The sequence below is a fragment of the Desmodus rotundus genome, chromosome 5 (assembly GCF_022682495.2).
Source record: "Desmodus rotundus isolate HL8 chromosome 5, HLdesRot8A.1, whole genome shotgun sequence".
Classification (NCBI taxonomy): Eukaryota; Metazoa; Chordata; class Mammalia; order Chiroptera; family Phyllostomidae; genus Desmodus; species Desmodus rotundus.
In genome coordinates this window covers 103266185-103293585 of record NC_071391.1, presented here as the reverse complement: position 1 = coordinate 103293585, position 27401 = coordinate 103266185, and the positions used below count along the sequence as shown (strand labels likewise).

Here is a 27401-nt window from a genome sequence, read left to right as displayed (position 1 = left end):
AACGCCGAACGCCCGGGATCGACTTGTCCGCCTCGCTGCTGCGCGCGCGGTGTGCACCGCGACCTCTGAAGATATTGAGGAGCCTGGTGCCCGCTGACCGCCAGGTTCCCGACACCGGTCCACGAGCGCCTCCTGCAGCGGTCGCGGACCACCTCCATTGAGGGGACCCTTTCTCAGCGGCTGCAGCAGAGAGACATGACGGGTTCGGCGCCGGCCAACTAGGAGAGTCGGCGGAGGCCGCGAAGTCCTCCGGGACTCGTTCCTCCTCCGTCCCAGGAGCGCGGCAGACGGCATGTTCCCGCGGAGGCTGGCGGGCGCGGCGGCGGCGGCGGCGCGAGCTGTGCCGCGGAGCTGGGGCCTGCTCGCGCTGCTAGCCAATCAGTGTAGCTTCGTGACGGGCCTGCGCGTGCGGCGCGCGCAGCAGATCGCGCAGCTCTACGGCCGCCTCTACTCGGACAGCGCGCGTCGGGTCCTCCTGGGCCGCCTGTGGCGCCGGCTGAGGGGCCGCTCGGGCCATGCGTCCGCGGTGATGGCTGCGCTTGCCGGCGTCTTCGTGTGGGACGAGGAGCGTATCCAAGAAGAGGAGCTGCAGAGGTAGGCCCCGCGGCGAGGTCGCTACCCGCCGGTGGTAGCGCGGCTCAGGTGGGGAGGGCGGGACCTTGAACCTGGGTCCACACCCGGTGGTGTTTGACTCGGCGGTGGAGTAACTGGATCCTGTTTTAGCGACCTGCGCATTTCTTAGTTGCCTCTGGGTTAATTCGATTTGTTGGGCTAAAAGTAGCAGGATGTATAGGTTAATGTAGGAGGAAGATTTTGAATGGGGACCAGGACCCTAAAGAAATAGCATTCTAAGAAATCGGATGTTGAAGGCACGTACCCGCACCTATTGTTCGCCTAAACTTTAACCGAGAAAGGTGCTAATTCAACACTAGTTTCGAGTTTGACCTAAGGGTATAGACGGGAAATTTAGAAAGTGACCTCATTCCAACTGGGACTTGGTCAGAAGTGCCAAGAGAGCCTTTGTCATTGGGACTCTTATGGCAGAATGATGACACTTAAACCTGTTAAAAAAAAAAAAAACCTGTCAGTATTTTGCTACTCTAACTAGGACGTTGAGGGTACTACTTTATTGGGCTGCGAAACCATGCTGTCATCATCAGAACCTCAGTGTGGAAAGTGGGTACCATTGACTGAATTTGTTAATCTGTGACTCCAAATCGGAGTCCTCACAGTTTTCAAGGTTTCTTAGAGAAACCTTGCTTCAGCTCTTGCTTTACATTGTCTCTGTATTTTCTTTTTTAACAGATGCTGTATTCTTAAACTGTTCTCTCTCTCCACACTCTCTCACCTACACTGTGCCCCGGAACTCTGAAACTGATTTCAGGAACCTAGAACAATCCCCCTCCCCCACCAAAGGCCATACAAGTTTATTTATTCCAGATATTTCTGTTATTCCACATTTTTGGTTTGGTTAAAAATGGAAATTCTGAAGAAAAGTTAACATTGTGACCTGTTTGAAGGTGTAGCACCTAGATGCCAGGCATATTTGCGCAACACTGTGAGTTGTAAGTAAATGCAAATTTATCTTAAGAACTGTGTCTTAGCCCTGGCTGATGTGGCCCAGTGGACTGAATACCCCGCCTGCGAACCGGAGGGCTGCGCTGCGGTTCCTGGTCAGGGCACGTGCCTGGGTTGTGGGCTGGGTCCCCAGTAGGGGGCGCATGAGAAGCAACCACACACTGATCTTTCTCCCTCCCCCCCTCTCTAAAAATAAATTAATTAAAAAAATAGAGAACTGTATCTTTAAAAAATACTAGAAAGTATCTCAATACTTTTCGTAGCAGGAAGAATGACTAGTTTATAGTTGCAATTTAAAGCCCTAACTGCAAACAATCTTATTCACAAATAAGTTAAGATATCAAAGCATGATTGATAGGTTGCCTAGTTTCTGTTAGTATTCTTTTGCTACTTGTCCGTTTTTTTCTGGTGAAATAGTCTCAGGTGTAAGGAACTAAAACTTTTAAGTTGAGAAATTATCAGTTAGTTGTTTTAATTTTCATTCTGTGTTGTTGGTGATAAAACACCCATGTTCCACATTGATGAAGTTTGAGGGGAAAATTCCCATTTGGATCTGTTTGGAGAAGAGGAAAAAGACCAGAGAAGGGCTATTGGGTGCAAAAGAGAGGGGAGATGTATGGGGGCTGGGAGCTGAATGGGGTTGGAGCCTAGGGAGTAGATGACATTCTTTGGCTTACTTGATGTGGTTTTTTATGGAGATATGTCCTGGCGTCTCTGTTTAGTAGGACTTCTGTTTGCAGGAGATAGAGGGGAAAATAAGCTAGGAAATCAGAGCAGTAAACATTTGAGTTAGTAATCTCTATCCACTGGGGCAGAAAGATGAGACCACGTGATTCCCAGGCCCACTACTCATTCCATTTCCCTCTCTTTGGGCTGTTTATGAAGTCCAGAAGGGCAGTTGAAACTCTTGGTTCTAACTCAACTCTTAAACAGGTATTGCTCTGGGTTAAGCCGCTTGGGAATTTCTGAAGCTTAGATGAAGGCCAGTCGGAACACCTACTGTGCTTTTTTGGAACCTTTGCAGGGTTGTTATAGAGAAGGCTCTCATTTGTCCAGTTCATGCTTGAATTCAGTCATATACTTAAAATTTGATCAAGTCCATTTAGAGAATTTTTTTTTAATGTATTGTCTTTTTTTTTTTTTTTAAGACTGTATTTATTTTTAGAAAGAAGGGAAGGGAGGGAGAGAAACATCAATGCGTGGTTGCCTCTTGTGTGCCCTCTCTGGGAACCTGGCCTGCATCCCAGGCATGTGCCCTGACTGGGAATCAAACCAGCGATCCTTTGGTTCTCAGGCCAGTGCTCAATCCACTGAGGCACACCAGCCAGGGCTTAATGTCTCTCTTGATAGGGAGGCAAATAATATGCTATTCAACTATATCTTGATTGTATGGTAGTTCATTCCATAGGTCTTTGTTCTGATAGCTTGTCATCTTTATACTTTATCCAACACAATATTCTGGGTCCAGGTTAACTTTTTTTGCTTGGTGTTTATTCTATTTGCTTTAACAGAGGCACTGCTGATGTTGTCATAACTAGCTTAGAACACCTCATATCTTTTTTGTTCTAGTGAGATGATTTTGGGTAGCTTCCATGAGAGAACACAGTTGAATATTCCTTGGGACAAGTGCATTTCTTTCATTGTTAAAGGAAGAAGAGAATAATTGTCTCGTGACCCTTAAATCACAGCCTTTGGCTCTTACCTGCTGTTTCTATACCAGCTCATACTGGTACAAACGAATTCTGTGATTGCCGTCCTGATTAAACAAGATAGCTCTTCGAATGTGTGCTTTACAGTGGCGTGTGTTTTTTCTAATGTTATTTGAGTTCCTATTCAGAATGAAAAAGTGTAACTTTGCTTTATATTGTCTTGTGTTTAATAACATCTTAACAAATAGGATCTTACTAATCTAGCAACAGGAAGAAAATTTGAGAAAAGAAGGGTGCCAGGTGTAGAAATCAAGTCTAATGCTTAGTCTAGTATTCTTATTCAGTTGGCTTCAATTAAACAAACAAAATCACTTCAGTCACTCTTTTTGGTGGTACCTGGCATTCTGTAAGCCCAGGGCAAATCTTATGGAAAAATACACTAGTAATTTTTTATTGCTTTGAATCACTAAGAAAAAATTACAGGAATAAAAAGAGGAAGGAAGATAACAAATATGAAAGGCTGGGGGAAATGTTCCATTAACCTCCCCTCTTTTTTAAAAAGTTATATTTCATTGCTCTAGAAATTTGAGTAAATAAGTGGCAGTAAAGTTTCATACAGAAAATTGACTGTTTTCTCATTTCTGCCTTTTAGGGCATTCTGAATACTTTTGACTTAAGTATGCTATTAACTAGGTAAATAATCAATGAAAAATCCTTCTGACTTAAAGGAGTTTTTAAAAACCATTGTCACTTGAGTGTATTTTATTGTTACACTCTTCTTCTATCACCAGAACTACATAAAAGCTGACTTGAATTTTTTGAGCTTGTCTTCACAATTTTACCATTAACCAGTTGGCCCAGAATTGTAGTTACCTAACTGATGTCCTGTTCCTAGGTGTGTCCCATAACAGTTGTACTTAAAAGTCTAATTTTGACAATAATTTGGAATTTGAGGAGGGGATTGTGTGTAGTGAGTCAGTTGTCTTTCTAAAATTGCTAATTACAGGGATGGTTTCATTTGAATCATTCTTGGACCTATGTCAAGCTCTACGGAGGGCAGGACCCCCTGGCTGAGCCACGTGTGGGCATACCGATTATGCTGTTTTCTTGGTTTATGCCTTCAATTTCACAGAACTTTCTCAGATATTGAACTGACTTCAGTTTTGGAGAAGGGGAAGCACTGATTGTCTTGATCCTCTTACTAATCTGCTGGTTGTGTTGCTATTTTGGGAGTAATCTCTTTTGTCCTTCTTTCCTTCTTATTACTTGTTTAAGTCTGTTAGATAATAAGGTTTAGACCACCCTGCCCAAACAAGATTTGGCACAGCAGGCTGCAGAGATACGTGGTGAGAGGTTTTTCCTTCTTCCATGTGTAGAGAAGTGAGTGACTTTGTGCACCCGAGTCTGTCCAGTCCCCATTTAGCAGTGGAGACCTTTCAGAGATGTGAACCTGGGGAGATGATCACTTACATTTTCATGATGCAGTCTTTCTCCAGGATTCATACTGTGCTATTCAAAAAGTGAATATTCTTCCCAAGACATTTCCTGTCCCCTTTAGGAACTTAGTCTCATAATTTTAATAAAGGCCGCTTACTGCTCTTAATTAGGTGGGTCAGAAGCTCTGTACCACCTTAAGCCTTTGCAGGCCATTGAAAATATTGCTTATAGTCATATAGTTTAAAACCTTATTACTCTGTAATTTAGTAAGCCTCTGATATATTTTTAATAAAATATTCCTGCCCCCTTCATTATGTGATAAGGATGACATTTGAGGGTGGTGCTTATTTTTAATTAAAGGATATTTAGCTAATCCTAAAAAGTGTTGTAATTGGTGCCATGTGATGCCTGACTTGTTCTCTGAGCAAATCTGTCTGTGGTTTTGCTTTTGCTTTCTCCTCTGCAGGATCTTATTGCCTACTCTAAAGTTCCTTCCCTATTTCTGTAAGTGTTTGCAGTGGTGGCAGTGAATCCTATTTTGCAACTTTTAATTCAAATTAAACTTTTCTAAATTGGTTAAACCTTTTCATCAGAATGGCAGTATAAAAAAGAAACTGATATTGGTTAATTTAAGGCAAAAAGGAATCAGAAAGGTGTTAGGTCACTCCGAGCATTGATAAGAAGGCCAAAGTACAGGTTGGCCAACAGAACAGCCAAGACCAGCAGTAGGAGCAATATCCTCAGGACACTGTTGGTGGTTTTTGTTTCCCCTAGATCGGTGGCACTGCTGCACCTCAGCTCCCTCAAGATCACTGAGAATAATCTTCAAAAGCTCCTGTGCCTTTCTTATTTCCTCAGGATTCAAAAGTCTCTACCAGAGAAGGGGGCCGCATCCCACCTATTCTGGGAGTCTCCCCAATGGTAAAAGTTTTCAGGCAGTCAGAACAACAAATTTCCCCCTACGTAAATATTTTCATCTAACTCCAAAGTTTAAAATTCAGAGAATTGGAATTTTAGTGCTAATCAAAACGTTCAAGAAAGTGTCCTCGCTTCACAGGTAAAGTGACTTGCATAAGATAACACGGGTCTCTACACTCACCATCATTCTCGGAATTTTAGTGCTAATCAAAACGTTCAAGAAAGTGTCCTCGCTTCACAGGTAAAGTGACTTGCATAAGATAACACGGGTCTCTACACTCACCATCATTTCGTATTTCTTTAAGCTTTTAATCTTGGGTTACCAGTATAACTTTGAATTTTTGACTTTTAAAGCACTGTATTAATGTAATCTTTAAGAAATAATTTGGATTATTGAGGCCTACTTTCATATTCATTTATTTGCTCAATTTATACAGTAAATAGTTGTTAAGCATCTCATGTTTGCCAGGCACTTGGTAGGAGCTGGGAATACAAATATGCAATAACGGATTTGGGCCATCAGGGAATTCATAATTTAACAAGGGAGGCAGATAAGTGTTATGTTTCTGTAGAAAAAAGTAAATGTATGTGGTTAATTGTAGTAATTGTATATGGTTAAATGTATAGTTAACCTTGAACCTTGAGGACTTTTTTAAAGGTTGAAGAGGAGTAAAAGGGCACTTCAGACAGAATGTGTTAGTAGTTGGTGTTTTCTTCAGTCTTGAATCATACAAGAGTTCTATATGACATAGATGCCAACAGTCTTTCTTTCCTGTTTGCTACTTAAAGGTTAAGGGGAAAGGACAAGCCATGTTTTAGAAAATTGTTATAAAATGTTTCAGATGTATAAAAGATTTAAAGAATAACCTGAACGTTATAAATAGTCATTTTTAAGAAATAAAATATTACAAATAAGTTAAAACCTCTTCTGTACCCTTTTCCAATTGAAATATCCTCTTTCCCCCAGATTATCCCAATTTGTTGTATTTTATTCCCACTCTCTTTTATTCATACACACACATCCCTAAATGATAAGTGTATTGTTTTGAATGTTATAAAGCTTTATGAAGTTCTGTACAAAATACTAACTGAATCCGGCAGCGTGTAGAAAGGATTATATACAATGAATAAGTGGGATTTAACCCAGAAAAGCAAGGTTAGTTCATCATATAAAAATCAATTTAATTTACCATGTTCATAAAATAAAGTACAAAAATCACATGATTATCTCAATAAATGCAGAAAAAGCATTCGACAAAATGCAACCTTTTTTTGTGTTTAAAAAAGAAAATATTTAACAAACAAAGAATAGAAGGAAACTTCCTCAACCTTATAAAGGGCACCTATGAAAAACACTGCTGATAGCATAGTTAATAGTGAAAGACCGAAAGCTTTCTCCCTAAGATCAGGAACAATACAAAAATGTGTTCTCAGCCACTCCTGTTTAACATTGTAATGTAGGTACTTGCCAGGGAAATCAAGCAAGACAATGAAATAAAAGGCATCCAGATTGGAAAAGAAGTAACACTATCTCTATTTGAAGTTGACCTGATCTGGTATATAGAAAATTGTAAGGAACCCACAGGAACCTATTAGAGCTAAGAAATGAGTTCACCAAGGTTGTGAGATACATGATCAGTATTTAAAAATCATACTTCTATGTGCTAGCAATGAATAAGCAATCCAAGAATAAAATTAAAAGTGTCATTTATAATATCAAAAAGAATAAAATATTAAGGATAAATTTAACGAAAGTGAAAGACACGGTAAACTGCAAAAGATCATTGAAAGAAAATTTTTAAAACATGAATGGGAAGATATATTGAGTTCATGGGTTAGCATACTTAATATTGTTAAGATGACAATATAAGCCACAGAAATCTATAAATTCAACACAATTCCTATTAAAATCATAGGCTGTTTTGTGGAAATCTCCATGTAAGTAGGCCAATACTTACATGGAAATGAAAGAAAACCAGAATAGTCAAAACAATTTTGGGGGGGTCAGGGGGGAGACAGATTTGGAGGACTCACCCTTCCCAATTTCAAAAATCACAGTAATTAAGATGATACGGTACTGGCATATGGATAGATGTATAAATTATTGAAATAAAATAGAAAATTTAGAAATAAACCCTTACATTTATGGTGAATTAATTTTTAGCACAGGTGCCAAGACAATTCAATGGGGAGAGAATAGTCTTCAGCAGACGGCACTGGGACAGCTGGAGAGATACATGCAAAATAATGAAGTTAGACCCCCTGCTTCACATCATACACAAAAATGGATCAAAGACCTAAACGTAAGCTAAAACTAAAACTCTTAGGAGAAAATATAGATGTAAGTCCTTAAGACCTTGATTGGGCAAAGGTCTGATATAATACCAAAAACAATCAGAGCAATCAGAGAAAAAATAAATGGACTTCATCAAAATTAAATTTTTGTGCATCAAAGATTACTATCAAGAAAGTGAAAAGACAACCCACAGAATGCAAGAAATTATTTATAATTTGTGTATCTGATAAGAGATTTGGATCCAGAATATATAAGAACTCTTTATAATTCAACAATAAAAGTCAACTCAATTTAAAAATAGTTAATATTTCAAAAGATATTTCTCCAAAGAGACACAAATGGCCAATAAGCATTTGAAAATGTGCTCAACATTGTTAGTTATTAGGGAAATGCAAATTGAAGGCCACATGAGTTACCACTTCACATGCACTAGGGTTGCTAGAATCAAAAAGATGGACAATGACAAGTGTTGGCAAGGGTGTGAAGCAGTTTGAACTCTCATACATTGTTGCTGTGAGTATAAAATGTTGCAGCTGCTTTGAAAGATAATTTTGCAGTTCCTCAAAAAGTTAAACATGACCCAGCAAATCCATTTCTTGGAATCTACACAAGAGAACTGAAAACCTACATCTACACAAAAACATGTACACGAATTTCAAAGCCATATTATTATAGACAAAAAGTGAAAACCTAAATGTCCATCATCTGATGAATGGATATAAAAAATGTGTGTCCACACAATGGAATATTATTTAGCCACAAAAAGGAATAAAACAACATGAATAAACCTTGAAAATAGATTAAGTGAAAAAAGCCAGACACGAGATTGTAATGTATGATTCCATTTATATATAATGTCCAGCATAGGTAAGTCCATAGAGACAGTAGATGAGTGGTTACCCAGGTCTGTGGGGAGGTAGGAATGAGGAGTAACTGTGGATAAGCATAGGTTTCTTTTGGGGATGATGAAAATGTTCTGGAACTGGTGGTGATGGTTTTACAACCTTGTGACTATGCTAAAAAGCACTGAATTGCATACAGTAAAAGGATGATTCTTATGGTAGATGAACTACATGTTTTTAAAAGAGAGGCAGGAAAATATATACTCTTATAATGTAATAGGAAGACAAACAACCCAATTAAAAATAGGCAAGAGGTATTAAATGTTCACATTCATAAACCTTTTTTTAAAACAATTTTTAAAAAGATTTTATTTATTTATTTATTTATTTTTAGAGAGAGGGAGAGAAACATTAGTGTGTGGTTTCCTCTTGTTCACCCCAAACTGGGTACCTGGCCCTCAACCCAAGCATGTGCCCTGACTGGGAATCAAATCAGTGACCCTTTGGTTCCGAGGCCAGCACTCAATCCACTGAGCCACACCAGCCAGGGCTAATTCATAAACCTTAATAGTTAACATTTGAGGGCCAATTTATGTATAAATTTATTTAATTTTTACAATCAACCTTTGAGGTAGGCACTATTGTCATTCCCATTTTACAAATTAAGAAGTGGGGACTAGTTAAGTAATTAAATATATTAATGAATTTTAGAGTAGTAATCAGACTATGGAACTCATGTTTTTATTCACTTTATGCTCTTTTAAACCTATGTTATTCTTATGCAGATCTTCGTGTGAACATGTTATTTCCCAGGGCTGATGCCAACCACCTACACCATGCTTACTGTTTTTCTCCTTTTCAGATCCATTGATGAAATGAAACGGTTGGAGGAAATGTCAGCTATGTTTCAGAGCCCTGGGGTTGAGTGCCACCCGCCAGAACCAAAATCCCAAACAGAAGGGAGTGAAGATTCGGGGGTCAAAGAGCAACCATGGGAAATGGTGATGGATAAGAAACACTTTAAGTTGTGGCGGCGCCCTATTACAGGCACCCATCTTTACCAGTACAGAGGTGAGCCCCGTTTGGCTGCTTTCTAGGTGTGTTCCATGGTTGCCCGCATGTGCAGGCCTTCTGTTCCTCGTATTCTCTATAAACTGTTCTGTTTTGGTTGTTTCTCAGGAAATTTGCCGTGTTTTACTGTTTGTTGTTTTTCCTCTCCTAGATGACAAGTGTCTCAGTGTCTTCTTTGCTATACTTTGCCGTAGGGTGTCTTTGCCACCCCAATGAGACTTTTAATTTCTGCATCTGCCTTTAAGATCTGTCAGAACTGTAATTGAAATACAGTTAAATGATAGGAATAGGTGAGTGATGAGAGTGTGGCGAACATCCATGATTCTTACTTGTCATTCTAGTTTTTGGAACCTACACAGATGTGACACCCCGGCAGTTCTTCAATGTTCAGGTGAGTGCATTTTTCTTCCCACATTTGGAGCCTCTAAGCCTGGAAATTCACTTAACCACCAGCCATGTGAATAATTTCTCTGACACAGAAGACATTGACTTCATACATCCCTCTATCTCTGTTTGCCTTCATCTCACATTAAATAGCATCTGGGTAAACATTTGACTTATGTCTTTGTCTCCTGGGAATGAGACCAATTTTGCCCCTTTAATAACTAGTTGACAATTATGACACCCACTATAATACGCAAGGGCACGCTTTCCTCACGGGGCTGTTGGAAAGATCAAATAGAGGAATGTATTTGAATGCTTTAATATGTTTTACAAGGATTTGTAGTTGTTGTTTTCCTAACCAATTTGAGGTTAAGTTACATACCTGACCCTTTATTTTAGAATCCTTTGGTATGTATTTACTAAAACTAGACATATTCTCTTAATTAACCATTGTGCCATTAATCAAAGTTGGTAAATTTAACATTGATGCAACATTTACAAAATCTGTTTATATTCTAGTTTTATATATTGACCCAATAATGTCCTTTGTCATTTTCCTCGTTAGTATCAATTCAGTCAGGAGTTAGTAATTTGAAGCATTTCCACAGTGAAGGTATTTTTTAAAGGAGAATGAAGTGTCTGTTCAAAGACTGCTTTTGTCCTTGCGGGGAGACGTGAAAAGTGGCAGCAGGACCATCCAGAGTTTTGCAATAAAGTTTTTTCCCTCCTGGATTTTTTTTTGTTTTGCTGGACCTTCAGTAACTAGTTGATGATTGTAACACCCACTACAATATTCACGGGCACACTTTCCCCTGCACACTGAATTTTGTCAACTCATATTGAATTTTTGTTGGTTTGGATGTGTCTGACAGTGTCTTATTTTGAAAATCCTTGGTTACTAGTGAGTTAGAAAAATTTTTAAATAAGCTACTTGCATTTCTTTCTGTGAGGTATCTGCTCATCCTTTTGGACTTTTTGTCTGTCTAAAACTTCTTAGAATTGTTTTACCCTTACACATTTATATCAGTATCTATTGTATGTTCCCCAGGCACACCTGTTGTACAGTATTTTTTTTTCTTACACTGTTCCTTGGTTTGTCTTTTTCTTGTTACGATTCACTCTCAAGGTAATGGTACTGGCCTACAAGGAGAGATTTTAAAAGGCTTGTCTGTAGTTGTAAACAGCCACGTCTTTCACACTTCAGCACTTTTAGGTTGGATCACTGTTTCAGAAAAAGTCCTTGGGTCAGAGGCCCAAGCCTCTGGAGAAGGCTTCTGCAGCTTTGTTTTAAATCTCTTGGGTCTTTTCTCTTTCCGTAGCTGGATACAGAGTATAGAAAAAAGTGGGATGCCCTGGTAATCAAGCTGGAGGTGATTGAGAGAGATGTGGTCAGTGGTTCTGAGGTTCTTCACTGGGTAACACATTTTCCTGTGAGTATTTTTACTTCTGGTTTTATTTTTATCACCTCCACGTGAGGCACAGCAGTAATCCTGCTCCTTTTTTCTTAGTATCCAATGTACTCCCGGGATTATGTTTATGTTCGGCGCTACAGTGTGGATCAGGAAAACAATGTGATGGTGCTGGTGTCACGGTATGTATGGTTACCTGGGGCCCTGCTGAGTTCTCTTAGCTGTGTCCTTCATTCATATATGTCTGTGCTGGGTTTGCATGTTCGCAGTGCCCTTGTAAGTGAAGCCCAGGCCCCATCTATCCCAACTAGAACATGAGACTGAAGGGATATAAGCTTTTCATTAAATAATTTCTTCAGTGTCTTAATATAGATAATTTTAAAAAGAAGTGCTGTCTTCAACATGAAACTTACTGAGCTGGGAGTTACCAAAGGAACTCACTTTCAGAAGTTACTTTGTATTCATTTGTCTGAGTGACTCTTCTGTTGTGTTTTATAAGTGCCAGGTTTTTAGATTTTCCTCTTAACTAGCTCCCATGCTGTTTTCAAGTAGACATTGATCAGTCTCCTTAACTTTTCTCTTCACTAGTGCTGTGGAGCACCCTAGTGTGCCGGAGTCTCCAGAATTTGTAAGGGTCAGATCGTATGAATCCCAAATGGTTATCCGTCCTCACAAGTCATTTGATGAGGTGAGTTTTACATCCTTTAAGAGGTGATGTGTCGTGGCTTTGGAGTTTTCTCAAGGAATGCTTTTATCTGAAATGGTGAGGGTGTGGGTTGCTGTAGGATAGTGGTTCTCAGAATCCACTGGAACTTGTTACCATACAGTATGAGGCTGTGGCCTGAAAATTTGTGTTTTTAAGAAGTTCCCAGGTGAGGCCGATGCTGCTGGTCTGGGGACTGCACTTTGGGAACCCCCACTTTGATTCATTCACATGGGCTGATGGGCCTGGGGCATCCCCCCATGACAATGTCCCATTATCTGAGATGAGAAGATGAAAGCCTCTGATTCAGTAGCCTGTGGTTAGCAGCATTCTTTAGGAACTAGAGTGAGTACTTTTCTAGTAAAATTTTACCACAGTGGGAAGAACATTCATGTATATAACCTTTCTAGACTTCTGTTTCCTTGTAAAATGAGAGGGTTAGACCAGCTTCTTTCAACCTTTTTCATCTCATGGCACACCTAAATTAATCACTAAAATTCTGTGGCACACCAAAAAATATATATTTTGCCAATCTGAGAAAAAAATAGGTATAATTTTGATTCATCCACACTGGGGAGCTGTTTTTGTGTTGATTGTTGTCATTTTTTTTTCAAGATTTTATTTATTTTGCTAGAGGGGGGGGAGGAGAGAGAAAGAGAGGGAGAGAAACATCAATGTGTGTTTGCCCCTCACGCACCCCATCCTGGGGACCTGGCCGGCAACCCAGGCATGTGCCCTGACTGGGAATCAAACCTATGACCAATTGGTTTGCAGTCCGGCGCTCAGTCACCTGAGCCACACCAGGTAGGGCTGTTGTCGTTTTTTATTTGACACTCTTAAGGAAAAGAGAGCAGTGCCCTGACTGAGCAGCCCAGTATTGCATGTTTTAAAAATTCCTGCAGCACACCAGTTGAAAACCGCTGGGTTGAGACTAGTGCTGTCTGCCTTCTTTAACATTTTATGACTTCTTTGAGAATGTTTTCTTGGCTTAGTGGGGTGTTTTGTTGTTGTTTAGCCAACTCTTTGTTGAGTGTATAGCTGTTTTAAGGTCTATCTCACTGTGTATTTTTAGTATATGTGCTGTCGAATCAAGCACCTGTTTCGTTTTATAATGGCACTCTTTTCCTCCCCACCACTTATTTTAGAGCTATATGAACTTTGTTCTTTAGTATGGTTTTGCTGTTTTCATCAAGTTGTTGTATTTATACCACCCGGACTGGGACTTTTAAGTGTGACAGAAACTGTGCTTCACCTCAGGCAGTGTGGTGTTTGCCTCTCTTTATTGGGAGATCCCTGTGTTTACCTCCGAACTATTTTTAGAGACGTATTTTTCAAACCATTGCTGGAGGAGAAAATTAGTTTTGTGAGTTAATCACCAACCTGACAAAGGAAAATAAGTAAAACAGTAGAAACTATTTGAGTGTAAGTGTATTTCATGAGACTTTTGTTTGGTTGCATAATGTGTATATATGTGTCTGAGAGAAGCTGGGAGAGGGAACTGGGTTGCAGTGTAAAAAAGGATTATTTACAGTGTGTTGTGGTTAAAAATGTTTGGAAGTCCTTGCTTTTGAAGACAGAAAAGCAGTAAGATGGCTGTTGATGTCCGTTACTCTTAGGAAGGGGAGTCCAGATCAGGCTGGGAACAGTGTGGGAGGCAGACGTAACACCTCTCTCCTTTCCGTTATGTTGCTTTTGAAATCTGAATCTTGTCCATGTATTTCTATTTGAAAAAAAAGCGACTTGAGTTCCAGCATTGCTGTCTTCAGAAACTGTGAGCCCGAAACAGCTAAGGCATAGTTCAGCACCCGGCAGAGTGTGTTGCATCTAGTAGGCACCCAATAAATAATTTCTTTGGGGTGAGGGACACTAGGAATTTTCTATATGATTCTTTTAGTATATTTGTGGCAAGCTCTTAACAAAAACGTAAGGCTTGAGTTGGTTTTGGCGAAAAGGCAGGTGGACTATATAGAGAGGACACCAGGAAGGGCATGGTAGAAGGCATGGTTCAACCAAAGACGTGAGCCCTGTGTGTGTCCATCACTGCATAGAAAGGGAGGTAGGGGGTGGGGGAGTGATAGACTACATTGACCTATACAAAGGGTACTAGAAAAAAGCAGCCGAGTTTGGATTTGCCTGATAGAAAATACATTCTTGAGCTAAGAAGTGGTGTTTTGTTTTACTTTTTACTATGGATGATTTGAAATGTATATGAAAGATAAAGAATTAGCAACAACCTGATGTATCCATCCCAGCTTCAAAAGACATCTTGTTTTATCTGTACCCTTTCCCACTCCCCTGAGTATTTTGAAGCAAAGTCTAGCTTTGGTATAGAAGAACCCATAAAAGAACACTTCTATAGATTTTTCAGTATTTATCTCAAAAAAAGATTTTTGAAAACAATAATCCCTAATATTAAGTATCTAGTCAGCATTTGAATTCTCCCGGTTATCCATGAATTTTTTTTGTTGGTTTATTAGAATCAGGATCCAAATATCAAAACGTTGAAGCTTGTTTATACTATGTCATTTTTTACAGAATTTGCCGTGACTAATATTTTATTGCCTGTTATGTGCATGGTACCTTCATATTATCAAATACGATAATTCTTACAGCAACTCTGGGAGGCAGACATTATTTTACAGGTTAGGGCACTGAAGACAGAAACTTAAAGGATATATTTGATTTTATACAACTGTGATAATGTTACCATTCTATATAACAGTAGCCCCTAAGTGCTTTATATGTGATTTGTTTCATTACAGTGCTATATGAGGTAGGTATTAATGTCATTCCCAATGAATAGACCCATGAATTGACATGCATTAAAGTTATGTCACCTGTCCACAGTCACACAAACAGTAAGTGGTAGGAGCTCTCCTAGTTTTCAGTCAAGGGTAAAACGGACCTCCAAGCGCAAACACCAGCCAGCATGTATTGTCTGTTCTGGTAAGTGGTACAGTCACAGATTGAACCCACATCCTCAGAATCCAGAATTGGTGCTCACTTTGTACATTTTGCTAAGAAACCTCTCCCCTCAACAACAACTGTCAGCGTGTTTTAGTTCTCCATCTGGCACATGATTGAATGGGCAGTGAAATGACTAATGATCAGGCAGAGAAAAAGGAGAAAAATGAAGGTTTATGTCATTCTTGTCCTAAACCATCAGCCTCAGAATAACAGGTTGTACACTGAATATAAAATTGCATTCAGGAGGGGAGTATAAATCCTCAGATATCTAGAAGATACTATATGTCTAATTTTAAAGGAAAAATTAATTTTAATATTTTCTGACATTCAGTATTATTTAATATTAGTTGTGGGAGTACAGTGGTTAGACAGTCACATAGTTTACAAAGTGACCCTCTCAGTATTTCAGGTACTTACCTGGCACATACATAGTTATAGTATTACTGACTATATTCTCTATGCTGTACTGTACATCCCTGTGACTATTCAGTAACTACCAATTTGTCAGTTTGTACTTTCACTCTCTCCACCTTTTTTTCTTTTTTTTTAATTGTTGTTCAAGTACAGTTACCTGTATTTTCCCCCCACCCCAGCCATCCCCACCTCCCTCCCATGATCCCACCTGCCCTCGGTTTTGTCCATGTGTCCTTTATAGTTGTTCCTGCAAACCCTTTCCCCTTTTCCCCCCATCATCCCCTCCCTTCTAGTAACTGTCAGTTCTTTTATTTCATTGTCTCTGGTTATATTTTGCTTGCTTGTTTGTTTTGTTGATTAAATTCCACTTAAAGCTGAGATCATTTGGTATTTGTCTTTCACTGCCTGGCTTATTTCACTTAGCATAATGTTCTCCAGTCCCATCCATGCTGTCGCAAAGGGTAGGAGTTCCTTCTTTGGAATGGGCACTTAGGTTGCTACCAGCACTTGGCTGTTTTGCATTGTGCTGCTGTGAACATTGGGGTGCATAGGTTCTTTTGGATTGGTGTTTCAGGGTTCTTAGGGTATAATCCCGGCAGTGGAATTGCCAAATCAAAAGGCAGTTCCATTTTTAGTTTTCTGAGGAAATTCCATACAGTTTTCCTCAGTGACTGCACCATCTCTTCCCCTTTTTCATTCAACCCCCCAAACTCCCTCCCCTCTGACAACCGTCAGTTTGTTCTCTGTATCTATGAGTCTGTTTCTGTTTTGTTTATTTATTTTGCTCTTTAGATTCCTCATTTAAGTGAAATCATACAGTATTTGCCCTTTTCTCTGACTTACTTCACTTAGCATAATACCCTCTAGGTCCATCTGTGCTGTCGCAGATGTTAAGATTTCATTTTTTATGGCCAAGTAATATTCCATTGATATGTACCACAATGTCTTTATCCAGTCATTTGTTGATGGTCACTTGGGTTGCTTTCATATCTTGATTTATTATAAATAACACTGCAATAAACATAGGTTTGCTTATATTTTTTCTCCTTAAATTAGTGTTTTGGGGTTTCTTCAGCTATATACCCAGCAATGGAATTACTGGGTCATAAGGCAGTTTCATTTTTAATATTTTGAGGAATCTCCATATTGTTTCCCACAGTGGCTGCACCAATTTGCATTCTCACCAACAGTGCACGATGGTTTTCTTTTCTCCACATCCTCACCAACACATGTTGTTTGTTGATTTATTGATGGTAGCCATTCTGACAAGTATGAGGTGATACCTCATTGTGATTTTAATTTGCACTTCTGTGATGATTAGTGACAGTGATGTTGAGCATCTTTTCAGATGTCTGTTAGCTATCTGTATGTCCTCTTTGGAGAAGTGTATGTTCAGATCCTCTGCCCATTTTTTAATTGGATTGTTTTTTGGGTGTTGAATTTGTATGAGTTCTTTATAAAGTTTAGGTATTAACCCCTTATCAGATGTATCATTGGTGAGTATCTTCTCCCATTCAATGGATTGTGTTTTCGTTTTGTTGATGATTTTCATTGCTGTGCAAAAAATTTTTACATTGTTGTAGTTTCATTTGTTTACAGTTTTCTTTTTGTTTCCATCGCCTAAGGAGATATATCAGAAAAAAATATTGCTAAGAGAAAACACCTGTGTTTTATTCTTGGACTTTTTTGGTTTCAAGTCTTACAAAGTCTTTAAAATGTTCTGAGTTTATTTTTGCATATGGTGTAAGAAGGTGGTCTAATTTTACTTCTTTTGCATGTATCTAATTTTCCTAACACCATTTATTGAAGAGACTGTCCTTACCCCATTGTATGTTCTTACTTTGTCATACATTAATTGATCATATAGGCGTAGGTTTATTTCTGGGCTGTCTTTCCTGTTTCATTGTTCTATGTTCTATGATTCTATTCCTATGTTCTATGTTCTATGTTCTATTCCTATGTTCTAGGAATTTTCTATATTATTCTTTTAGTATATTTGTGGCAAGCTCTTAACAAAAACGTAAGGCTTGAGTTGGTTTTGGTGAAAAGGCAGGTGGACTATATAGAGAGGACACCAGGAAAGGCATGGTAGAAGGCATGGTAGAAGATCCATGACTATTTTTATGCCAGTACCGTGCTGTTTTGATTACTATGGTCTTATAGTATAGTTTTATATCAGGTACTGTAATACCTCCAACTTTGTTCTTCTTAAGATTGTAATGACTATTCAGGGTCTTTTGGGGTTCCATATAAATTTTTGTTACAGTTCTGTGGAAAAACACCATTGGTATTTTGATAGGGATTGCATTGAATCTATAGATTGTTTTGCATAGGATGCACATTTTAATGATATTCTTTCTATTCAAGAATACAGTATATGCTTCTATTTATTTGTATCTTCAATTTCTTCATTGTCTTATAATTTTTTGAGTATAGTTCTTTTATATCCTTGGTTAAATTTATTCCTAGGTTTTTTTGTTTTGGGGTTTGTTTGTTTGTTTGTTTGTTTTGATGAAGTAGTAAATGGCATTGTTTTCTTAGTTACTTTGATAGTTTGTTATTGGTGTTTAAAAATGCAACTGATTTCTGAAATATTTTGTATCCTGTTACTTTGCTGAATTCATTTTTCAGTTCTAGTAGTTCACTGGAATCTTTAGGGTTCTATGTATATAGTATCATTTCATCTGCAAATAATGAGAGTTTCACTTGTTCCTTTCCAATTTTAATGCCTTTTATTTCTTCTTGACTGATGTGGCTGGGACTTCCAATTCTATATTGAAGAAGAGCGATGAAAGTGGACATCACTTGTTCCTGATCTTATGGAAGCTCTTTTAGTTTATCCCTGTTGAGTATGATGTTAGCAGTGGGTTTGTAATATATGGCCTTTATTATGTTGAAGTATGTTCCCTCTATTCCCACTTTGCTGAGACTTTTTACCATAAATGTGTGCTGGATTTTGACAAATTCTTATACATCTGTTATAATCATAGGGTTTTTTTACCCTTTATTTTGTTTATGTTAATTGATTTCCACAAATCAGTTTTGAACCAGCCTTACATCTTAGGAATGAATCACACTTGATCGTGGTGTATGATCTTTTTAATGTATTGCTGAATTTGATTTGCTAATATTTTGTTGAGGATTTTTGCATCTCTTCATCAGGAACATTGGTCTATAAATTTCTTTATGTGTTTATGTGTTTTTGGAATCAAGATAACATTGACCTCCTAAAGTGAGCTTTGGGAGTCTTCCTTCTTGAATTCTTTGGAATAGTTTGAGAAAGATGAGTGTTAATATTTTTAATGCTTGGTAAAATTCACCTGTGATGCCATCTGATCCATGACTTTTGTTTGTTGGAAGTTTATTTTATTTTTTTTTATTTTGTTGGTTGTAATCAGTTCAGATTTTCTGTTTCTTCTTGATTCAGTTTTGGAGATTGTGTGTTTCTAGAAATTTATTTCCTCCAGATTGTCCAATTTTTTGACTTAAATTGTTCGTAGTAGTTTCTTATAATCCTTTGTATTTCTGTAGTGTCACTTGTCACTTTTCCTTTTTCATTTCTGATTTTATTTATTTCGGTTCTCTCTCTCTTTTTTTAAATTCTCACCTAAGGACATATTTCCATTGCTTTTAGAGAAAGTGGGGAGAGAAACATCGATGTGAGAGAGGCATTGATCGGTGCCTTCTTGTATGTGCCCCGACTGGGAATCAACCCCATGACCCTTTGGTCTGTGACACAACTATTCCAACCGAGTCACACCAGCTAGGACATGTCCTCTTTTTCTTGATGAGCTGGTTAAAGGCTTATCCATTTATTTTATTTTAGAGAGAGGGTAAGGGAGGGAGAAAGAAAGTGAGAGAAACAGCAATGTGCCCGAGACATACCCATCCGTTGCCTCTCACAAGCTCCCAACTGGGGGACCTGGTGCACAACCCAGGTGGGTGCTGCCCTGACTGGGAAACGAACCTGTGACCTTTTGGGTTGTCAGGCCACCAGTCAGTCCACTGAGCCACACCAGCCAGCCAGGGCTAACCCATTCATTGTTAAGTAACATGTTATTTAGCCTCCATATTTTTATGTGTTTTTTAGTTTTTTCTTGTAATTTATTTCCAGTTTCATACTGTTGTGGTAGAAGAAGATACTTAATATGATTTCAATCTTACATTTTTTGAGACTTTTTTTGTGACCTAACATGTGGTATGTGACCTGGAAAATGTTCCATGTGCACTTAAAAAGACTGTATGTTCTGCTTTGGGATGAAATGCTCTGAAAATGTCAGTGAAATATATCTGGTTTGATACTTAAGGCTGCCATTTCCTTGCTGATTTTCTGTCTGGAAAATGTGTCCATGGTGTCCATGGATGTTAATGTCCCCTACTATGATTGCATTCCTGTCAGTCTTTCTCTTTTATGTACATTGATATTTGCTTTATATATTTAGGCGCTCCTAGGGTGGGTGCATGAATGTTTATAAGGGTTACATCTTTATGTAATGTCCTTTGTCTCGTTATAGCCTTTGTTTTAAAGTCTTATTTTGTCTGATAAAGGTTTTTTAAATTTTCATTTGCATGAAATATCTTTTTTCATCTGTTTACTTTTAGTCTGTGTGCGTCTTTTGATCTGAAATGAGTCTGTTGTAGGCAGCATGTATATGGGTTTGTTATCCATTCAGTTGCTCTATGTCTCTTGATTGGAGCATTTAATCAATTTTTTTCACTTAAATGGGTTATTGATAGGCATGTACTTAATTGCCATTTTAGTATTCATATTTATGTTCCTCTTTTTTCCCCTGTGTCTTAAAGAAGTTCCTTTAACATTTCTCATAACACTACTTTGGTGGAAATGAAGTCTAGCTTTTTCTTTCTGGGAAGCACTTTATTTCTCCTTCGATTTTAAATAATAGCCTTGCAGCTTAGAGTAGTCTTGGTTGTAGGTCTTTGCTTTTCAATACTTTGAATATTTTATGCCAATTCCTTCTGGCCTGAAAAGTTTCTGATGAGAAAGCTGTTTTTCTCTTGCTGTTTTTAAGATTCTCTCTTTTTCTTTAACCTTTTCCATTTTAATTATGTATGTTGGTGTGGGCCTCTTTGGGTTCATTTGTTTGGTACTCTGTACTTCCTGGCCTTTTATGTCTATTTCCTTTGCCAGGTTAGTGACGTTTTCAGTCATTATTTCTTCAAATAGGTTTCCAACCCTTCGTTCTTTTTCTTTTCCTTTCGGTATCCCTATGATGTGGATATTGTTACACTTGATGTTGTCCCAACTGTCCCTTAATCTATCCTAATTCTTTAAAATTCTTTTTGTGTTGTTGCTCTGATTGGATGTTATCTGTTACCTGTCTTCCACATTGCCAGTTCAGTCCACTGCTTCATTTAATCTGTTTTTGATTCCTTCTAGTGTATTCTTCATTTCAGTTATTGTATTCTTCATTTTTGACTGGTTCTTTTGTATGGTTTCTTTGTCCTTTTATGCTTGATATCTCTTTGTTGAAGTTTTCACTGAGTTCATCTATCCTTCCCCTAAGTTCCTTGAGCATGCTTATAACCACTGTTTTGATCTCTCTCTCTCTCTCTCTCATAGATTACTTGCCTCCATTTCATTTAGTTCTTTTTATGGAGATTTCTCCTGTTCTTTTATTTAGTGCATGTTTGTTTGTCTCCCCAGTTTAGCCACTTCTTTGTGTTTGTTTCTATGTTTTAGGGAGATCTCCTACTCTTGGTTGGGTGGCCTTATGTCGTGGTGTCCTGTGGGGCTCAGTGGTGGAGTCCATGATCACCTGAGCTGGGTGCTTCGGGAGCATACCTTGTGTTGGTTATGTGAGTCCTTCTGTTGTAGTTGAATCTTGATTGCTGTTGGCACATCAGTGGGTAGGGCCTCAGGCTGGCCCCCCAACAGTGTATAAGCTGCTGTGTGGGGGCTGGCCCAAGGAGGTAGAATTTGTCCAGCAGGGTCTAATGCCTGCCGGACCTCCCTTTGAGTGCGTGGTGTGTGGAGCTTACCAGGTTGTGCTCTCTTTTGTTCTGAAGCCAACCAGTAGAGTTCATTAGGCCAAAGCAGATTAAGATTTAGCCCTGTGAAGGAAGGGCTTAGTATAGGAAGGGTAGTGCTTGTCAGGCACACAGGAAGACAGCCCTCACCCTAAAGCCCCACAACTCAGCCTCTGCATGTGTGTGTTTGGTACCCGCCCCACCCTGAGCCTACTCAGAATTCCTTGAGAATTTTTCCAGTAAGGGTGGTTGCCTTGGGCAGGGCCTCAGGGTGAAAAAAAACTATCACATGAACCCATGCTGGTTGCACCTGGCAGAGCTTACAGCCCTGTGGGAGTTGGGTAGGGCAGGGCCTTGGTAGTTGTTGAGATAGGGCTAGTGTAGCTCCCCAGGCTAATGCCGTGTGATGAGAGTACTTGACCCAGGAAAGATGGCATTCATGGGTGGTTTGGGAGAGGGACTCAACACAGGGACATTAGTGGCTCTCCTTCCACCCCTCTCCCCAAAACCACACGACTCAGTCTCTCCCTGTGTGATGCCAGCACCCTCTAAGCTGCTGCCCCTCTGGAGCCCAGGATGAGTGCCTGTGAGTGAGATTTTAAGAGGATGGCTGGTTTTCCAGCAGTCTGGCTACTGGGCTCAGGAGGATGGCATTCCCGCTGATTTTCCCAGCCAGATATTGTCATGTAGGCTCTTAGCACTGCTACGCTGGGCTGAGGAGCCCCCATGGGGTTTAGATCCTTTGGTCCTCAGGGGGAACCTCTACAGCGGAGATACTATTCCGGACCCTCAACTGCCACACGTTGCAGGTCCAGCCCATGTAGCGTCTCTGCTCCTCCTATCAGTCTGGATGTAGTGACGTCTTCTGTATATTCTTAGTTACAGGACTTCTGTTCAGCTAGTCTCCAGATGGTTATCCAGGTTGGTCTAATTCGGTTGTGATTTTGATGTAGTCATGAAAGGAGGTGGGTGCAGCTTCTGCCTACTCTGCTACCTTTGAAAATCCTCCATGCTATGTCTGCAGTCTCATGAAGTCATTAAGTTCTCCTTTTTTTCCCTTGCAGTTGTTTTTTTTTCCAAAGAATTTAAACATTTTTTTATTTACTGATTTTTAGAGAGAGAGAGGGGCACCAATTTGTTGTTCCACCCATCCATGCACCTGTCGGTTGCTCCTTGTATGCACCCCAATCAGAGATCGAACCTGCAGCCTTGGTGCAGTGAGATGATGCTCCAGCCAACTGAGCTCCCCTGCCAGGGCCTTGCAGTCATATTTTTTGAAGAGCAGCATTTTGTCTTGCCAGTTGTATCCCCATAGTGTCCATAGTGTTATTTGACATACTTCTCTGTGCCTTCTATTTCCGGCATGTTGGTCCTTGTATCTAGAGGCTTGAATAGGTTTGGGTTGTTTTGTTTGTTTGGGTCAAGACCACTTTATTAGAAGGCAAATGTCTAATTGTCCCTTTTTTTGAGAATTTAGAAGTGCTTAATGATTATTTTTCAGATCTATTTTACTAGGAGTTATAAAATGCTGATTTTGTAATTCCTTCATTTGTTCATTTATTTCTATTTGTTAGTTGAAATACTTACTGAAAATTTTTCTCATCAGCTATCTGGTTTCCTACAGTTTACATAGGAAAGGGAGATAAGAGAAATGCTTGATTTGTTTCCTTTACTTACTAGTTCTCAGAATAATGAGTTAATTTTTTCAACTAGGGATCCTCCAAAGGTAACTTTAAAAAAAAAAAAAAAAAAAACCATTAGCTCTGGCTGGTGTGGCTCATTGGTTTGGTTGCTGGTTCGATTCCCAGTCAGGACACATGCCTGGGTTGCAGGCCAGGTCCCCAGTAGGGGGCACATGAGGCAACTACACATTGATGTCTCCTCTCTCTCTCCTCCCTTCTCCTCTCTCTAAAAATAAATAAATAAAATCTTTAGGGAAAAAATACCATTAGAAATTCAGAGAATATATGTATTTGGTTAACTTTAGTCCATTATAGTTACTCTTATTGATGTTAAAATTGTCGTGTGTTTGGCCTCATCTTACTGGCTTGAGTCCTTTGACTAGACCTTAGGCGCTGTCTGTTTTCTGGTGTTACAAGATGTCCCAGCCTCATTTTGTATAGCTTTAGCTCTAAACCTGGACATTCGTATATCTTCAGGGAGCCCTGGTTCCTCTTTAGAAAACGTCACTCAAGTACCACAATTTGTCTTCTAGGAGTTCTCATGGTAGTGGCCTGCTTACATAGAACTAAGTAATAAGTTTTGTTTGTTTATTTTAAAGATAAGTCCTAAGTGCATACTAATACTTAGGATTTACTAATTCAAACTCAAGACTGTATAATTTTTATTTGTATCTTAAATCTACCCTTTTTCCCTGGGCCGACAGACTCAATTCTCAACTCATCACCCCTACGTAACACTCATTTACTTTAACCTGAAACACACACACACAGCATCGGAGTAGTAATTATCAACAAGATCAAAAATGTTTTGACTAAAAAATGTGTATTTCCTAAGTCTTATAACTGGCCTTTGTGGTGGATACTGTTCCCACTCCTGTTGTCCGGGCCTCACCTGTCCTTCCTCTTTACTTCCGTAGTTGTCCATCTATAGCTCTGGCATGGCACCCATTTAGATGCCCTATTAGCCTACTCTTTGAAAGTTCCCAAAGGCAAGGACTAGCATATTTTTCCTTTCTCTGTAGCACCTAGCACATTGCCAGACACATAGCAGATATTCAGATAATGCTGAGTACACTAGTTAAAGATTACACAATTCACTCAAGGAAAAAGGATATTGACTTTGGTACAAAGGCACAGGAGTTTAAAGTCTAGGTCTGCCACCCGGAGTTATGGCCATCGGCCTTACAAGGTACAGACACAAGTAGTTTTCTCTTACACCTTTGGGTGGAGCATAATTGGTGCAGACCTCTGCTAAGATCAGGACACCTGTATGTCTCCTTGATCCTCACCCTTCACTCTATCAGGCAATGAGAGGGCTGACTCAGAAAGTGTGGGTGCACGAGAGTTCATGTTGGCGCTCACTGAGTATATGGGGCACCGGTGACCTTACCCTCTCTGAGCTGAGTTTCCTCATCTGTAAAGGAAGATAACAGCTCCCATGTTCTAGAATTGTTGTGAAGAGTTGAAGCAGTTCCTGGCACATAGTTAAGTGCCATGTAAATGTTGGCTGTTAGTAGCAGTAAATGCCATTTTGATAAAGATTAAGATCTTTAACATTGGGGGTATGTTTGGGGGTATTCAAGACCACCCCTACATTAGAAGTTTCACTAGAAACACTCACAAGACTCAACATATAGTTGTTCTCACGGCTAAGATTCATTACAGTGATAGACAAGGATGCACAGCTGGATCATAAGGGCGAAGGCAGGGTCTGGAGGGAGCCACATGCAGGCTCTCAAACCCTCTTCATGTCATGAGGGTCACAGAGAGTCTGTTGTCCCAGCAACAGGAATGCGGCAACATGGTATGATGTTCCTGCCCAGGGAAGCCCATTAGAGGCTTGGCACCTGAGATTTTACTGGGGGCGGTCACATAGGCACCCTCTGCTCAGTACATACCACAATTGCAGAGCCCTGGGAGGAAAGCAAGTGCTGGGCCTAAATTGTATGTTTTGCACTGATAGACCAGGCACAGGGAGCCACCCTTAGCAGTTAACTGTTGACTGGGGACACTCTGGGAGCCACGTTCCCTTACTCCAGTGAAGGGCCAGCCTTCCAAGTGGGCCCAACGTCTTCAGTGTTTATTCTTCTGCTTAGGGTAAAACAAATGTCACTCTGCCCCAGACTAGGGTCGTGGTTATCCTGTGGGCCCGGGTAACAGAAGCTGTGGTGGGTAATTCAGGTACCTTCTTCTTTGTTGTTTTCTTTTCCAGAATGGCTTTGACTACTTGTTGACATACAGTGACAATCCCCAGACTGTGTTTCCTCGCTACTGTGTTAGTTGGATGGTTTCCAGTGGTGAGTAGGCACTTGTGTGCATGGCCTGGAACCTGGGCTAACATTTTATTTTTCTCTAGTTTCTTACTGGCAGCAAGAAGATTAGTACTCCTGTCACTGGAGCCCTGCTGGGGAGATTAAATGTCCTTCCAAGCTCTTGCTTGAATACCCTGGAGCTGTAGAAGCCTCCACCAGGGTTTGGAGGAATGAGAAGAATGACGTCCCAGAAAAGAACTCTGCGCAGAAGGCAGTTTTAAGAAGAGCATTTGTTTAATGCCTTAAGTACGGACTGTGGGCATTAATGCACTTGAAATATTTCTTCTTAGTGTTTGGCCATAAAATCTGGCAGAGAAGATGTGGTTGTAGGGTCACCTGGGTCCTAACAAAGGTTACACACCATGACTGTGCCTGCACCTGTCCCTTTCAATGTCTTGCCTGAAAAAGCACCCTGATGTGATTTTCTTTCTTATGACAGCTTCTTGTACCTCAGGGGGAGAATGAAGAGGAGACTAGGTATTTCTGTATGGCATTTATTGAAATAAAATTGGTAGATATATAGGCTGTGCTACTGATAAGTGATGTTTTCATCACCTGAAAGAGAGCCACTTGGGATTTAAGTGGCTTTCAGCACCCTTTTCAAAGTATTTCAGAGGTCATGAGTTGTTTTCATGCCTTACACATTTTGAGAGGCAACTGTCACTCACAGGTTGTTGATCAGGCTGTGATTTCTATAAGGAGGGATGGGCTCCATCACAAAGAAATAAGGGCTTTTGAATTTTGAGCCCACAAGTGGTTTGTCTGTCACCTACTCAAATTTCCCTCTTTCCAACAGGCATGCCGGATTTCCTGGAGAAGCTGCACATGGCCACTCTGAAAGCCAAGAACATGGAGATCAAAGTAAAGGACTATATCTCATCTAAGCCTGTGGAAATGGGTAGTGAAGCCAAGGCCACCACCCCGTCTTCTGAACGGAAGAACGAGGGGAGTTGTGGCCCTGCCCGGATCGAGTACGCTTGAACAAGGGCCTTGGGATAAGAAGGGACAGGCTGCTTCTAGCCCTGTCTCAGTCCCTGTCACTCTGCTGCAGAAGGGGGACATGTACTAAAAGACGTCTGCTGTAACCACCCGTGCAAGATAATTCAGTAAACTGGTGTCCGATTTCATTCAGAGCCCTCTTTGCTCTTTATCAAAACAGAAGAAGGAGGCATCCATGGGGGCATTGTCATATTCTCAGGCCAAGCATGTTGCAATTCAGTATCTCAGTGAGCTAATCTGGAACACACCTCAGGCCAGAAGGGGATGACTTGTTTTTGCTCCCTCCGAGCAGTTTCCTCTGCCAACATTCCAGTCTCCACCTTGAGTTCTGCATTTGGACTTCCTTTATTCTAAAGGTCCAACTGGAAAGTGAAGTTGGCTGGTGGATGGTTCACTTGGGTCAGTGCGGGGTCATCGGGAGTGCTCTTGATAACTGCCCTAATGTTGAATGGATGTGCACTATTGCTTGGCAGTGTAAGTGCCTTGTCCTCACCTTGCTATCTTCAGGGACATAAAGTTTGTACAGGGACATTTATTTCTTTGCCTCCCAAATACCACCCATTGACTACCCAAAGCCATTTCCTTTGGATTGGCCAGCTCTTCTGTATTCATGCACTGTGTTAGTTTGGCTCAGCACCTCATTCCTTGGCTCATTTACCAAGAACACTGGGAAGCGATTCGTTTTATACAGTAGCTTTCTGTATTATCATTCAGTGTTAATGTTCAAAACATCACACATAATATTTCTTTAA

The 27401-nt window shown here is 40.0% G+C and overlaps 1 protein-coding gene across 2 annotated transcripts; it reads left to right on the top strand.

The window, feature by feature from the left end:
* On the top strand, positions 1–27401 carry STARD7 (StAR related lipid transfer domain containing 7). Of its 2 annotated transcripts, none has more exons than XM_024576715.4 (8): positions 1–594; positions 9583–9791; positions 10133–10182; positions 11495–11605; positions 11684–11766; positions 12173–12272; positions 25551–25635; positions 26447–27401. In XM_024576715.4, the coding sequence occupies exons 1-8, from the start codon at positions 293–295 to the stop codon at positions 26629–26631; spliced, it is 1125 nt and encodes a 374-aa protein (XP_024432483.3). In that variant the 5' UTR covers positions 1–292; the 3' UTR covers positions 26632–27401. The 2 variants fall into 2 exon arrangements, with proteins under 2 accessions (XP_024432483.3, XP_053780317.1); XM_053924342.2 differs by lacking the exon at positions 1–594 and adding an exon at positions 7749–7885.